The 14667-nt window shown below is 36.8% G+C and overlaps 2 protein-coding genes across 12 annotated transcripts in view; both read left to right on the top strand.

Moving 5' to 3' along the window:
• Positions 1-14667, top strand: part of MIPOL1 (mirror-image polydactyly 1) — a 339430-nt gene that overhangs the window by 206504 nt on the left and 118259 nt on the right. For 10 of the 11 annotated variants that reach the window (XM_047736318.1, XM_047736322.1, XM_047736315.1 and 7 more), the window contains one exon: positions 5018-5112. In XM_047736318.1, the coding sequence (XP_047592274.1) occupies positions 5018-5112 (95 nt within the window). Of the gene's footprint in view, positions 1-5017; positions 5113-6480; positions 6710-14667 lie in introns of those variants that run through there. The other variant, XM_047736323.1, reaches the window with a different exon arrangement.
• On the top strand, positions 1351-2399 carry LOC125103759 (pro-neuregulin-1, membrane-bound isoform-like). Its single transcript, XM_047735591.1, is given in 2 exon segments — positions 1351-1554; positions 1556-2399. Coding segments are annotated over 2 exon segments (729 nt in total). The 3' UTR covers positions 2081-2399.

Genomic DNA, 14667 nt, shown 5'->3' on the forward strand with positions numbered 1-14667 from the left:
TAAAATATTTAAAATACTCATTTCACATTTTAACATTGCTGTATGCTTATTACAATGGATGGTGTCTTAGAAGCATTATTGGCATGATTTTTCTATATAAAATTATAGTGTTTAAGGTCAGTAGTATCTTAGATTCAATGAAATTTGGTGATAAGTTCATAAGATTTGTTTAGAGAGTTGTAAAAATATAATTGTGATTATATATGCTTAGAGAAATTTTTTATTACAATAGTAAAATTAGTGGATTTAGGAGGCCATGTTTTAGTCAAGAAGACAAGTGTTTTTAATAGGTAAATTTTGGTGCAGTAAACAGCAGAATGTTTATATTAACTACTATTAGGGAGAGATGAACCAGCAACAGTTTAAGAAGTAGAAGATCCAGCTAATGACTAAATACAGTGTTAACTCTCAGTTGTTCCCATTACTAAGACTAAATACACACATGATTCCCAGTTACAAGACTCCTTGCCAAAAACTTAGGTGAAGTTTTGGAGGAATTAGAATAAAGAACAAAAAGAGCAATTATATGTGGAAGGGCTTGAATGATACATAAAAAGGCATCATGCTCAAGAGTACCTGGTACATCTCTGCTCGTCCTTTTCCCTGCAAGTGTGGCTAAGATGTATGAAAGTTAATCAAGTGCTTGTGAACCCACACATTGGTATTATTTATCAAATTCCTAAGTAAATACTTTTGTCTGTCATATGTTCTTCAGAATATAGGTCGACCTAGCACACAAGTGTATGTATGTGTGTGTAAACATATCTGTTAAATGTTTACATATATTTACATATGTATATCCCAGAATGTTACATAGTCTAGCAAGTTGCTTAATTTTCATGAACTTCAATTTTATCACCTATAAAATAAGGATAATTGGAGTTATCTCATAGGTTGATTGTGCGGATAGACTATAGGATTTCAAGCACTTGATAAAATGCCCAAACTGTAGTAGGCATTCAACAAATGGCATTATAGTTAAACACAGATGCTTTCAAGTTACATCAATTTAAGCAGCAAGTTTGGCAGTTTCTTTATAGTGTATATAACTTATAATATAGTGTGTGTATAGATGTGTATATATATATATATATATGTAGTGTATATAATATAGTGTATATAACTTATATAAAATACAGAAAGGGAAATTAGAGAATCAATTCCATTTACTATAACGCCAAGAACCATAAGATACCTAACCAAATAGTAAACCAAACAATAAACCTAACGAAAGAGGTGAAGGATCTGTACCTAAGGAACTACAGAACACTTAAGAGAGAAATTGAAGAAAACACAAAGAAATGGAAGACCATCCCATGCTCATGGATCAAAAGAATAAGCATTGTTAAAATGTCCATACTGCCTAAGGGGAAGGGCAAGAAGGACCGAGGCTCCAGCAAGAATCCCGCGTTCCCCGCCAGCAGCCAGAGCCCAGCTTTGCCTCCCCGATTGAAAGAGACGAGAAGCCAGGAGTCCGCCGCAGGCTCTAAACTCGTCCTTCGGTGTGAGACCAGCTCTGAATACTCCTCTCTCAAATTCAAATGGTTCAAGAACGGGGAATGAATTAAACCGAAAGAACAAACCACAAAACATCAAGATACCAAAAAAGCCAGGGAAGTCAGAACTTCGCATTAGCAAGGCATCACTGGCTGATTCTGGAGAATATATGTGCAAAGTGACCAGCAAATTAGGAAATGACAGTGCCTCTGCCAATATCACCATTGTGAATTCAAATGACCTCATTACTGGCGTGCCAGTCTCCACTGAAAGAGCATACGTGTCTTCAGAGTCTCCCATTAGAATATCAGTATCAACAGAAGGAGCAAATACTTCTTCATTTATGTCAACATCTACAACCGGGACAAGCCATCTTGTAAAGTGTGCAAAGAAGGAGAAAACTTTCTGTGTGAATGGAGGCGAGTGCTTCATGGTGAAAGACCTTTCAAACCCCTCAAGATACTTGTGCAAGTGCCAACCTGGATTCACTGGAGCAAGATGTACTGAGAATGTGCCCATGGAAGTCCAAAACCAAGAAAGTGCCCAAATGAGTTTACTGGTGATCTCTGCCAAAACTACGTAATGGCCAGCTTCTACAGTACGTCCACTCCCTTTCTGTCTCTGCCTGAGTAGGAGCATGCTCAGTCGGTGCCATTTTCTTGTTGCTACATCTCCCCTCAGATCTCACCTAGAACTAGATGCGTTTTACCAGGTCTAACCTTGACTTGCCTCTGCCTGTTGCATGAGAACATTAACACAAGCGATTGTATTACTTCCTCTGTTCATGACTAGTTGGCTCTGAGATACTAATAGGTGTGTGAGGCTCTGGATGCTTCTGAAATTGAAACTGAATAATGTGATCCAAGACGATAGTCATTATCCCACAGTGCAATCACAATAAAGGCATTTAAAAGTAAAAAAAAAAAAAAAATGTCCATACTGCCTAGACCAATCTATACTTCCAGTGCCTTCCTGATCAAAATTCCACTGGCATTTTTCAAAGAGCTGGAACAAACAATCCTAAAATTTGTATGGAACCAGAAGAGACCCCAAATTACTAAGGAAATGTTGAAAAAGAAAAAACTGGGGGCATCATGTTGCCTGATTTCAAGCTTTACTACAATCACTTCTCAGCCTTTTGGCTAAGATGAAGTGTCAAGCTTTACTACAAAGCTGTGATCACTAAGATAGCATGGTACTGGCACAAAAACAGATGCACAGACCCGTGGAACAGAGTAGAGAGCCCAGATGTGGACTCTGAACTCTATGGTCTAATCTTTGACAAAGCAGGAAAAAATTTACAGTGGAAAAAAGACAGCCTCTTCAATAAATGGTGCTGGGAAAATTGGACAGCTATGTGTAGAAGAATGAAACTCAACCTCTCTTACACCATACACAAAACAACTTGAAATGGGTAAAAGATAAACTCGAAATGGATAAAAGACCTAAATGTGAGGCAGGAGTCTATCAAAATCCTAGAGGAAAACATAGGCAGTAACCTCTTCAACATCGGCCACAGCAACTTCTTTCAAGATAGGTCTCCCAAGGCAAAGGAAACAAAAGCGAAATGAAGCTTTTTTTCAAAAGCTTATTGCAGAAATTTCTTAGGCAGATAACTTCATTATGGTGGTTTCCTACCAGAATATTGTTGGTTTTGTTTTTGGTTTGGGAGGTGAGGTTTTGTTTTGTTTTTGCAGAAGTACCAGGTTAAAAACAAACAAACCAAAAAAAAAAAAACTTCAAAATAATCATCTAAGGTACTTGCATTGTCATATATTTATTTAACAAATTCTCTATTACCTGTCCAATATTTGATATTCCTTAAGTACATGCAAAAGGATGTTTGACATTTTGTAAGTTGAATGTGATAGGTCCTTTTTGTGTGGTTCTTTTTGACCATTAGTCACAGTGGGTACCCGTGTCTTCCATGTCACCATTTCAGTCACATTTTATACTTTATTGAAGATTGACAAACCTGTCAATTTTTGACATAAAGAACCAGCCACTATTTTTAGATGCTTTTTAATAATTTTTGAGAATGTTTTACCTATAATTCTAAAATGTGACATGTTAAAGTAAGCACTCAAACATCTTAAATTTAATGATTATGTAATTCTTTGTTAGGTTTGCTAGCCAGATAGAGAGTAAATTATTTTAACCTTGTTCCTAAAGTTATGTCTAAAGACATGAATTGTTGCATTGTTTTTATTATTTTCTATTATTAAAGTAGAAAAGTGGCATTGTCCAGTGTTCACTTACATTACACTAATTAAATTTCCTGTGGTCAGGATTTCAGTTTGTCTTATGATTTTATTCTTATGCAAGAAAATAATCCCAGTGAAATAATATGAGTTCAGCAAAATTAGTGAATTTCTGCCTCCAAACTCAATCACTTTTTTTTTTAAGATTTTATTTATTTATTTGAGAGAGAGACAGTGAGAGATAGCTTGAGCGAGGAGAAGGTCAGAGGGAGAAGCAGACTCCCCATGGAGCTGGGAGCCCGATGCGGGACTCGATCCCGGGACTCCGGGATCATGACCTGAGCCAAAGGCAATCGTCCAACCAACTGAGCCACCCAGGCGTCCCTGTAATCACTTTTTAATTATTGCCATTAGTGTAGTTTGTGAGGTGTTTGATAACAATTTGCTCTGTGTTACCTATCAAACACCACTTAAAGTGAAAGACAGTCTTTTCATACAAATCAAATTTTGAATAAATAAAACTGAAAGCTGACTTACCAGTACTGTATTTTAAAAGTTCGGTTGAAAATTTTTTGGCTATGCCTGAAACCCAGCGGGAAAGACGGTTGGAAGTTATCAGTTCTTTTAAAACTACAAGTTTGAACTCTATCGAAAAACTGATTACAGTCCCTTTAAAATTTGAGTACTATAGGCAGAGAGAAATAATAACATCCCTTGAATAAAATACCTCTAACATTCAAGATTGTTGTCATACTCCCTTGAGGGATTTTTGTCCTGCAGAAAAGGAACGGAAAAGGTTAAGTCCTATCTGTAAGAATCAGATTATAGTCTTGTGTATTTTTTTCACATTAAATATCAAAGATAGCTTAACAACATATTTAGAATTTTCTGAGTTTTACTATTAATAAAGTTAAAAGAAAATCTGGTGTGATCAGGCGGTAGAGCCACATTAAGTTTGTGTGTGAAACACCCATTGTGCTTATCTCTACTCTAGATATTGCTCTGAACCCATGTGCCACATTCTGAATTCTGTGTATAAAGTTAAACATTGCAGAAGGGCATATATCTGATGGTACAGATGAATAAGGCTGAAGTTGAGTAATAAGCAAACATGGTAAATTTAATATGTCCATGTCTTCAACATGTCTGCCATTAATATAATTTGGTTACTTTGTGGGAAATTTTGAGACACTGCTAAAAATACCTGATAGATTTTAAAACTACCACAAATTTAAGGCTCCTATTTATACTACATACAGTACTGTATTCTAACATCCCAAAACTAGTATTAAATTTCTTAAAGTATTAATTACTTGCAGGCAAAGTTGTTGGCTATGCAACAAGCCAGAGAGACTGCGATTCAGCAGTACAGAAAGCTGGAAGAAGAAATCCAGACACTTCGAGTTTACTACAGGTAAAATTCTTTTTTAACCTGGGCATAAACAAATGTTGTTGGTCAGGCCCTGTTGAACTATTTCCTCATCTAAATGCCACCTCTGAAATGGTATATATTTTTATATATTTTTTTAAAGATTTTATTTATTTATTTGACAGACAGATCACAGGTAGGCAGAGAGGCAGGCAGAGAGAGAGAGAAGGGGAAGCAGGCTCCCCGCTGAGCAGAGAGCCCGATGCAGGGCTCGATCCCAGCACCCTGGGATCATGACCTGAGCCGAAGGCAGAGGCTTTAACCCACTGAGCCACCCAGGCACCCCCGGTATATATTTTTAAAATAGTACATGAATAACAGTAATAATAATCTTTTGCCAATTATAATATAATATGAGAAATTTATAAAGGAATGCCACTGAAGGATTTTTAACACTTATTTAATTTATGCTCCAAGAGTAGTTGTGAAATTAATTCAGTAGGTCACACGGGCATTTTTTAATGAAAAGAACTAGAATGGAAAATGTCAGAGTGCATCTCCTATAGTAAGGGTAAATATTGTTTTGTGATACTTTTGTTTCAGTTTTGTGTTGTGTGAAAGAGAGTTAAGATTGTGTATTGGGTTTTGTATAAAATATATATATTTTCACAGTGGATCATGGTTAAAAAAAAGGGGTTGAAAAATGATATACAATATCCTGTATTTTCTCTGATACTTAATAAGAGTAAAAAACCCTCAAGTCTAAAGTGTAAGAGTTTGCTAACTCGGGCTGTGAGTTATTGAAAGATTTTCTTTTAATATTGCCCCTTCTCAGAATAATGTTGTTAAGTACCAAAAAATGCAATTAAATAAAAATCAGTTTTACTGAAATAGTTATGAAAGTATTATGTCATGATATATTACTATATTCACACATGATTATTAATACATAAAATTAGTATGTCTAACAGCAAGTCTATTAACTATAATTTCAAAGTAGTGATGACTGTAATGGTATTTTTGGGATAACTGCAAACCCTGAAATGTGATGTGAAAACACCAGTGGTTCCAATGGGTGCAAATTTTCAAGAACTGCTACACAGAACTGCTATAGTTTGTTGCCTGTGTTCATAATTGTAAGAAATACAGTTCACACAAGAGTGAAAAATAAAGTTGAATTTTTTTTTCTCATCCCAAGTTGAGAATGCCTGCTTTAAAGCAATGTTACTGGCATATTGTAGTTGGTTTATTATTATGAGTTGAATTCTGTCCCTCAAAAAAGATATGTTGAAGTCATAACCCCTAGAATCTCAGAATGTGACCATTTGGAAGTAAATCCTTTAGAGAGGCAACCAAGCAAAATTGGGTCATTAGCATGGGCTCTAACCTAGTATGATTGATGTTCTGTAACAAGGAGAAATTTCGACACAGAGACGCACACATAGAGGAAGTCTATAGAAAGACACAGGGAGAAGACAACTTTGTGCCTGGCATCCACAAGGCAATTAATGCCAAAGATTGGCAGTAAACACCAAAATGGAGAAGAGGCCTCAGAGGATTCTCACCTATAGCCATCAAAGAGAGCATAGCCCAGCCAACACCTTGATTTTGGACTTGTAGGTTCCAGAACTGTAAGACAATAAATTTCTCTTTTTTTTTTTTTTTAAAGATTTTATTTATTTATTTGACAGAGAGAGATCACAAGTAGACAGAGAGGCAGACAGAGAGAGAGAGAGAGGGAAGCAGGCTCCCTGCTGAGCAGAGAGCACGACGCGGGACTCGATCCCAGGACCCTGAGACCATGACCTGAGCTGAAGGCAGCGGCTTAACCCACTGAGCCACCCAGGCCCCCTAAATTTCTCTTTTAATCCTCTCAGTTTGCGGTACATGTTCTAGTAGTCTTAGGAATTAGTGCAGTTATATAATATTAAGTATATATGATTGATGACTGACTGGGGAATCATTTGTCTGCAGTTAGAAGCAATGTCTGTGTGTGATCATGTGGGTAAACAGAAACCTGTTGGCTAATGAAACATACCAGCCACTCACCCTTTTCTTTTTGTAACTATACAGTGGATATGACAATCCTTCCTCCATACTTTACACCAATGGATTCTCAACTATAGCTGTGCATTAGAAGCACCTGAGGAGCCTCTCAAAATCCTAATCCCCATCTCCTCCTAGGCCAACTACATCAGTCTCCTGAGGTAGGACTGGACTAGGTTGTCAGTGTGTTTTAAGTTCCCTAAAAATTCCCACATGTATTCAAGTTTGAGGGATGTTGCTTTACAAATGCATTTCAGGTAGCTACATTGAATTAGGGTCTCGGTAGAATAATAGAGGCATATATTAAACCCTCTACTAAGACTTAATGAATATTGTGTGATTTGTGCCCTTGGATATTTGCAGTGCAATATGAAGTAGCTTCACACTATTGGTAAGGGAGGGTTTCCATGGAACCTTCTCCTGCCATCCTTGTGAGATAGAAGAGCAAATTCTTATTGATAAAGTGACAGTGTCCAGTAATTCTGAGAAGCATATGGTAATCTTGCATGAACAGACATTCTTTTCTTGAAAAACAAACCTTGATGTCAGTTCTTAATGCTCCTTCTTTTTACTGAATTGCAGAAGATTACTGAAAGATTTTTTTTAAATCGTAAAGCTAAAATACTTGTTTTCCAAAGACTTTCTTAATCTACATGAATATAACAGAGTTAAACATTCTCTTCTAGATAAAGTGTTAACAATTGTTGGCTCCAAGATACACTTTATATGTACCCTTGTCACTGCTGCTTAAAAAAAAAAAAAAAAGAGCTAGGATTGCTGTAAAGCTACTGGGATTTGCGCTGAAGACAGCCCTGCCTTTTGTGACTTACATAAATGAACCTCTCCAACACCATTTCCTTTTTATGAAATTAGAATTATAGCACCTACCTCATAGAGTTATTTTAAGTATATACAGTTCTTAGCACAGTATTTAGTTTATTGTTAGTGCTCAACCAACGTTAAGATAAATTTACTTTTACACAACAATGTCAGTGAGGTAGGAGTAGAATCAAAATGTATATTACTGAAGCCAAAGGAGATTTAAAAAAAAAAAAAAAGGTTGCTCAATGATTAGGAAGATAAGGAGAAAAAGTGTCCTTTTTATTGAAATTAGGTGGTCATTAGTAACCTTCACAGAAGTAATTTTAACAAAGCAATGGACACAGAAGACAGTGTTCTGTGAACTGAAGATTAGAGGTCAAGGAGCATAGTAATTTGGACAATAGAGCGGTCCTTGAAGAATAATCTTGAATAAGAAAGATGTTAATGGTAGCTGAGAAGAAAGGAAGATAGGCAAAAGACTTTTTTTTTTTTCTTTTTGAAAAATGGCAGATATTTGAGGCTGCGTATGACTAGTTGGAAAGAACCAATGGAGAGAATTGTTATGGCTGGAACAGGGTTCCTACAGAAATAGGAAGAGGTGGAATTTAGAATCTGCCAAAGCGTTTTCCTTGAACAGGAAGATGGTCACGTTGGGCTCACAGACAGGACTCAAGGAGATAAGAATAGTTGTGGGATAGAAATAAGTTTCAGTTCACAATTAAGAGTTTCACTTTTTCCTGTAAAGTGAGGGTCATTGTGGACTTGAAAAGTGCAGAGGGCAGGAGGCTTTGAAAGGGAGTGGGAAAGAGTAGCTACTGAAGGGAAGGGGAAAGAGAACTGAATTAAGCCTAGAAGAACACGACCCGCAGTCCCGAAGAGCCAGCTGGGCAAAGAAGCTACAGAGGAGTATGAGTTCCAGCTTGTACAGCTACGTAACTTAACGAGTTCAACTATCTTGTGTAGTAGCACAGAAGGGAGAGGATTGAAATGATCCAGGATTACAAGTTTGCTGGACTGAAATGATGGAGAAGAGAGTGGTTGAAAGTAAACCAGCAAAAAGTTGTTTAAATGATGAATGATAGTCTAAGCTAAATAGAGCAGGAAATAAAACTGAAAAACATGTATACCAAGAGAGAAAAAGAAGGAATCAAGAAACCCTAAATCTTGAGATCAAAGAGCAAAGGCAGTGGGAATTAGAAAATTCAAGAGCTAAAAGGATCAGAGGTTGTAGGCAGAAAGCGGAATGTTGCTGTTTAAGATCTCAGAGGTGAAGCACTCAGTCCTGAGCACTGACCGTATTTTTTTTTCATAATTCATTCAACAAATTTTGAAGATTTTATTTATTTATTTGACACAGAGAGAGAGATCACAAGTAGGCAGAGTAGCAGGCAGAGAGAGAGAGGGAGGGAAGCAGGTTCCCCGCTGAGCAGAGAGCCCGATGCAGGGCTCCATCCCTGGACCCTGAGATCAAGACCTGAGCTGAAGGCAGAGGCTTAACCCACTGAGCCACCCAGGCGCCCCGCACTGACAGTATTAAAAACACTGCCTTAGAAGTGGATGAATGGGGCACCTGGGTGGCTCAGTGGGTTGGGCCTCTGCCTTTGGCTTGGGTCATTATCTCAGGGTCCTGGGATCGAGTCCTACATCGGGCTCTCTGCTCTGCAGGGGGCCTGCTTCCTCCTCTCTCTCTGCCTGCCGCTCTGCCTACTTGTGATCTGTCAAATAAATAAATAAAAATCTGTTTAATTATGTTTAAAAAAAAGTAGATGAAATGGAGAGCAGCAAGGGGAGTCAGTAGGTAGAAAGAAGTGAAAGATTAATGACACTAAAGTATTGAATACCCATTTTGGATATTGTCTGAAAATACTGGGTACTCACTGTAAGTGCCGATGACTAATGCCAAATGACTGAAAAGTAGAGAGATAAAGCTGCATGTTGAAATAAACAGCTATATGTATCATATCAAACGAAGAAATCTGTATGGTGTGTGATGCGCAGGAGAATGTGTGTGTCTATGAGGAAAGTTGCATCTTTCTAGATACCTCATAGAAGTGGAAACATACAATATTTTGAATATAAGAAGACCCACATTTCTATCAAAAAGGTACAGAGAACTTTCATGCATTGTTGATGGGGATAGAAAATGATGCATGTGCTGTGGAAAGCAGTTTGGCAGTTCCTCAAAATTAGACATGAAGTTCCCACATGATCCAGCAATTCCACACATAGGTATATACCCTAAAAGAACTGGAAGCAAGGACTCAAAAAAACAGATACTTGCACATCAGTATCCGTACTGTATTGTTCAAATTAGCCAAAAGGTGAAAACAAAGCAAGCCAAGTGCCCATCAATAGATAAATACGTGAACAAAATATGTTATATACATACAGTGGAATATTATTCAGCCATAAAAAAGATGAAATTCTGATACATGCTACAACATGAATAAACGCATTATGCTAAGTAGAATAAGGCAGAGGTATCTAGAATAGGTAAATTCATAGCCACAGAAAGTAGAATAGAGTTACCACTGGCTGCAGGAAGGGGGCAGGGGGAGTTTCCAGGGGCTAGGGGAGGAGAGAATGGAGAGTTGTGGTTTAATATGTACAGAGGTTTCTATTTGGGATGGTAAAAATGTTCTGGAAATAGATAGTGGTAATGGTTGCACAACACTGTGAATGTATACTTCATGCCACTGAATTGTACACTTAAAAATGGTTAAAATGGTAAGTTTTAGGTTATTTTACCACAGTTTTTTTTTTTTTTTAATGTACAAAGAACATTCTGTGAGGATATACAGAAATTTATTTAAAATAGAATAGGGTAAATCCCTGGGATATTAGACTCTGGGAAAGGTGCGGCAATTACAAAAGAACAAAGCTAAAATTTCATGGGAGCTCATGATTTAATTGTGATTTAATTGATTCAAATGAAAGTAAACAGTATTTCTTAGTCACTTGAATAGATGGTGGTTACAAATCCATACATGAAACACAACGAGTATTCATAGAGATAGTTTCTTTCTCACTTTCCTATGTTATAGAGGATAGGATAAAGTTCCATTTTTATGTGAAGAAAACCAAGACTAATTCTGTAATCTCTGTGTGTAAAGAATTTCTAGATAATAAATTTTGTGTAGCAAAGTTTGAGAAAAAGTACATTTCAGTTATTCAAGTCAATTTTACACACACGTATGCACAATGTGTGTATTATCATGTCAGACAAAGTTATTAACCAACAACCAAGAAAAAATAAGCTAAGAAAGATAAAGAAATTGGACAGTAAGCTGGAGTCAGGAGCAAGTCTGAGTACAGCTTGTATGTTTATACCACAAAACAGCAAAAGAATGAATAAACCTCAAGAGTAAGTCTGGCTCTCAGCTTTTCAACAGCCAAAGACAGGGAGGGTGTATGATCAGTTATCAGTTTTAGGGGCAGATTAAAATATGCTGATGACTTTCATTCTGCCTTTCCTTTAGTTCTGTCAGTTAGTGATAAGGACCTTATTCTCTTTCAGTTCCTTTCCAAAAATAATTTTCTTTTGCTGGGTTATGTGCACTAAGAGCTACTGTTACTATAACCATTCCATTTCCCTGTATGGAAATAAGGAACATGGAACTATATTTTTCTGAGCTTCTCTATTCTGTCTGTTGTCCTTTGAGTTTTAGAAGATTTTGAGTACTAAGAAGAGAAATGCTGGGCTTTCATTTTGTTTGGCCCATTTAGGGACAGGGTCAATGAGGTCCTTGGGTAGAGATACTAAACCTAGACATTATAACTGACAGCTCTTTCCTATTAAAGCAGGAGGCATAACAAAGGAATAGCAATGGGAAGACTTAAAATAAATTTCACTTATTTTTTTTAAGGTTTTATTTATTTATTTGACACAGAGAGAGAGGGAATACAAGCAGGGGTAGTGGGAGAGGGAGAAGCAGGCTTCCCGCCGAGCCCAGAGTCTGATGTGGGGCTCAATCCTGGGACCCCGAGATCGTGACCTGAGCCAAGGCAGACGCTTAATGACTGAGCCACCAGGTGCCCAAATTTCACTTATTTTAAAAGTGTTTTTAGTAAAGCATTAATGCCTCCTCATTGCTGTGCTAAATGCTAAATTCATTTGTAACAGCTTCATTAGTTTCTGTCTAAACAGCTTCACCAGGGAATGATCTTAAACTTGTAAGGTTTCAATTTGTATTTAGTAATGATTTCTTTCCTGTTATTACAAACCTGCAGAGCTGCATTCCTCAGTTCAGAAGGCATAATAATAACACCCTCTTTCTGATCGAGGGAATGCCTAAGTTTCAGTGTTTGCTGATTTTCCAGTACTTCCTTACGTTTCCTTTTGCTTAAAAAAGTGGAAGTTCAAGGTATAGATAAGAATTAGATCCTGTTGTTTAGTGCCAGTAAAAACTAGGATTTAATATTTATAATAACAGCAGTTTATGTTTTAAGTTTATATTATATTTGTGTAATTCCGTGTGGGAAGTTGTGATGCCTTTCAGGACCTGTGGAATTTACATTCCACATTTAGACCAAAAATATTGAATAGAATGCTCCGTATTTTAAGGTGGTATGTTTCCTATGATTGTACTGGTATTTTCTTAATCATCAAAATCATTTCTTAGCAGAATACTTACATGTTTGACATAGTGAAAACTGGACTAAACGTGAGCTCTACTAAATGGTTTGTAATATACATTTCAAAGTTTAGAGGCCATAATACAGAGCCCATGTAAAATATACTGAAAAAAAGAATGAAATTCTTTATTTTTTTTCTGCATTGTTTTTCTAAATTTTATTTACTATGAGTCTTTTATTTCTTCGTTACATTTTTTCTCTGTGTATATGCCACCCTTAGCAATCAAAAGCATGACTGTCACTAAGATCTGGTGTTTTTGTTTTGTTTCTTTAGTGGTGATGATAAGTGTTCCTTGAACCATACCTACTCTCAGAACTACGCATTGATAAGACGATGACTGTGGCAGGCAGGCTCTAGCCAGGACAGGCATTTTTCTCAATGCAACCCCTCAATGAGAGGGGTTGAACACTTGATCCTGATCGCATTTGTTCAGCGTTCTAATCAGTTGTGCTAATTGGACTGCCCAATGACATAAAAAATTTTGTCACATAGTATTTTTGATAAGAATTAACTATCCATGAAGCTGTGTTATAGAACCATACTGCTAAAGCAGTAATAAAAAGAGCAAAAGACCTGAATTCTTCCATTTTTGCCATTAATCAGATTTGTTTTTAACATAGGCAAGCCCCAAACTTTCTGTGTTTCAGGTGTTGTTGTTGTTGTTTAAGATTTAATTTTATTTATTTGACAGAGACACAGTGAGAGAGGGAACATAAGCAGGGGGAGTGGGAGAGGGAGAAGCCGGCTTCCCACTGAGCAGGGAGCTCGATGCAGGGCTCAATCCCAGGACCTGGGATCATGGCCTGAGCGAAAGGCAAACACTTAATAACTGAGCTATCCAGGCGCCCCTGTGTTTCATTTTTTTAACTTTGACACTAGGGGCTTTTGTAGTTAATTCTAACAATTTGTGAAATTTGTCACCCTTTCCTATGAGGTAGATTAAATTTTTGTTTAGTGATGTTTGTTTGTTTGTTTCTTTATTTAGAATCAAGAACTGTTGAGGCACTGGCTCAGTCAATAGAGCATGCAACTCTTGATCTCAGGGTTGTCAGTTCGAGCCCCATGTTGGGTGTAGAGATTACTTAAAAATAAAATCTTTAAAAAAAAAAGGCACAAAAACTGTCTTCATATACTATTAAGTTGCACCTGTTTTCAGGGCCTTTTTAACATACAGTTGGCTTCACCTTTACTAGTCAAACCACCATATTTGTTGGTGGCTCTGGATGCAAAACAAAAGGAACATTAAAACGAAGTTTGAAAAACAAAAAACCTTAAGGTTTGTATTTTCTGTATGTCCAGTGATTTGGAATATAGTTATTAAAGATTCTTTCCTTCCTTCTCTTAAATTATAGACTGTGACATTTAATAAGTTATTTCTAAATGTCAGTTACTTCACCTGTAAATGGATATCTGACCTACTTACTGTGAAAATCAGTGAGAAAATACATTTAGATGTTTTTTGAAAACTGTAAAGCACTGTTCAAGAAAATAAATTAATAGTCTACTGATAAAATTACTTTAAAAGTTTTGCTTTACTCAGATGTAAGACAACTATTAAATTAGTAAAAGTGGGGCACCTGGGTGGCTCAGTGGGTTAAAGCCTCTGCCTTCGGCTCAGGTCATGATCTCAGGGTCCTGGGATCGATCCCCGAATCCTGCTCTCTGCTCAGTGGGGAGCCTGCTTCCCATCCTCTCTCTCTTTGCCTGCCTCTCTGCCTACTTGTGATCTCTGTCAAAAGAATAAATAAAATCTTTACAAAAAGAAATTAGTAGAAGTCCATTTCTAGTGAAATATTTTATGCTTCTGTGACTGAATCTAGAAGGCTATTTTTTGCATTGTCAGTTTTCACTGTTTGCTGGGCCTTATTCTAACAATAAGTTAAAAAGCAAAACTAAAATTTATTAAGTATAATTCTGCTGGTCTTTGTTTTTCAACCAAATGACCTTTACTCATCTTTTAAGAGCATTTAACAAAATATTTTGTCATTTAATCATCGTGGTTATCAAAGGGCCCAGAGTTAAAATGGGCTTTCTCCAGGTGTTTGCCATCTATTAACATTATTTCTATTAGCTTAAGAAAATTTTAATTTTAGAGT

Source organism: Lutra lutra, chromosome 7, assembly GCF_902655055.1.
Source record: "Lutra lutra chromosome 7, mLutLut1.2, whole genome shotgun sequence".
Taxonomy (NCBI): Eukaryota; Metazoa; Chordata; class Mammalia; order Carnivora; family Mustelidae; genus Lutra; species Lutra lutra.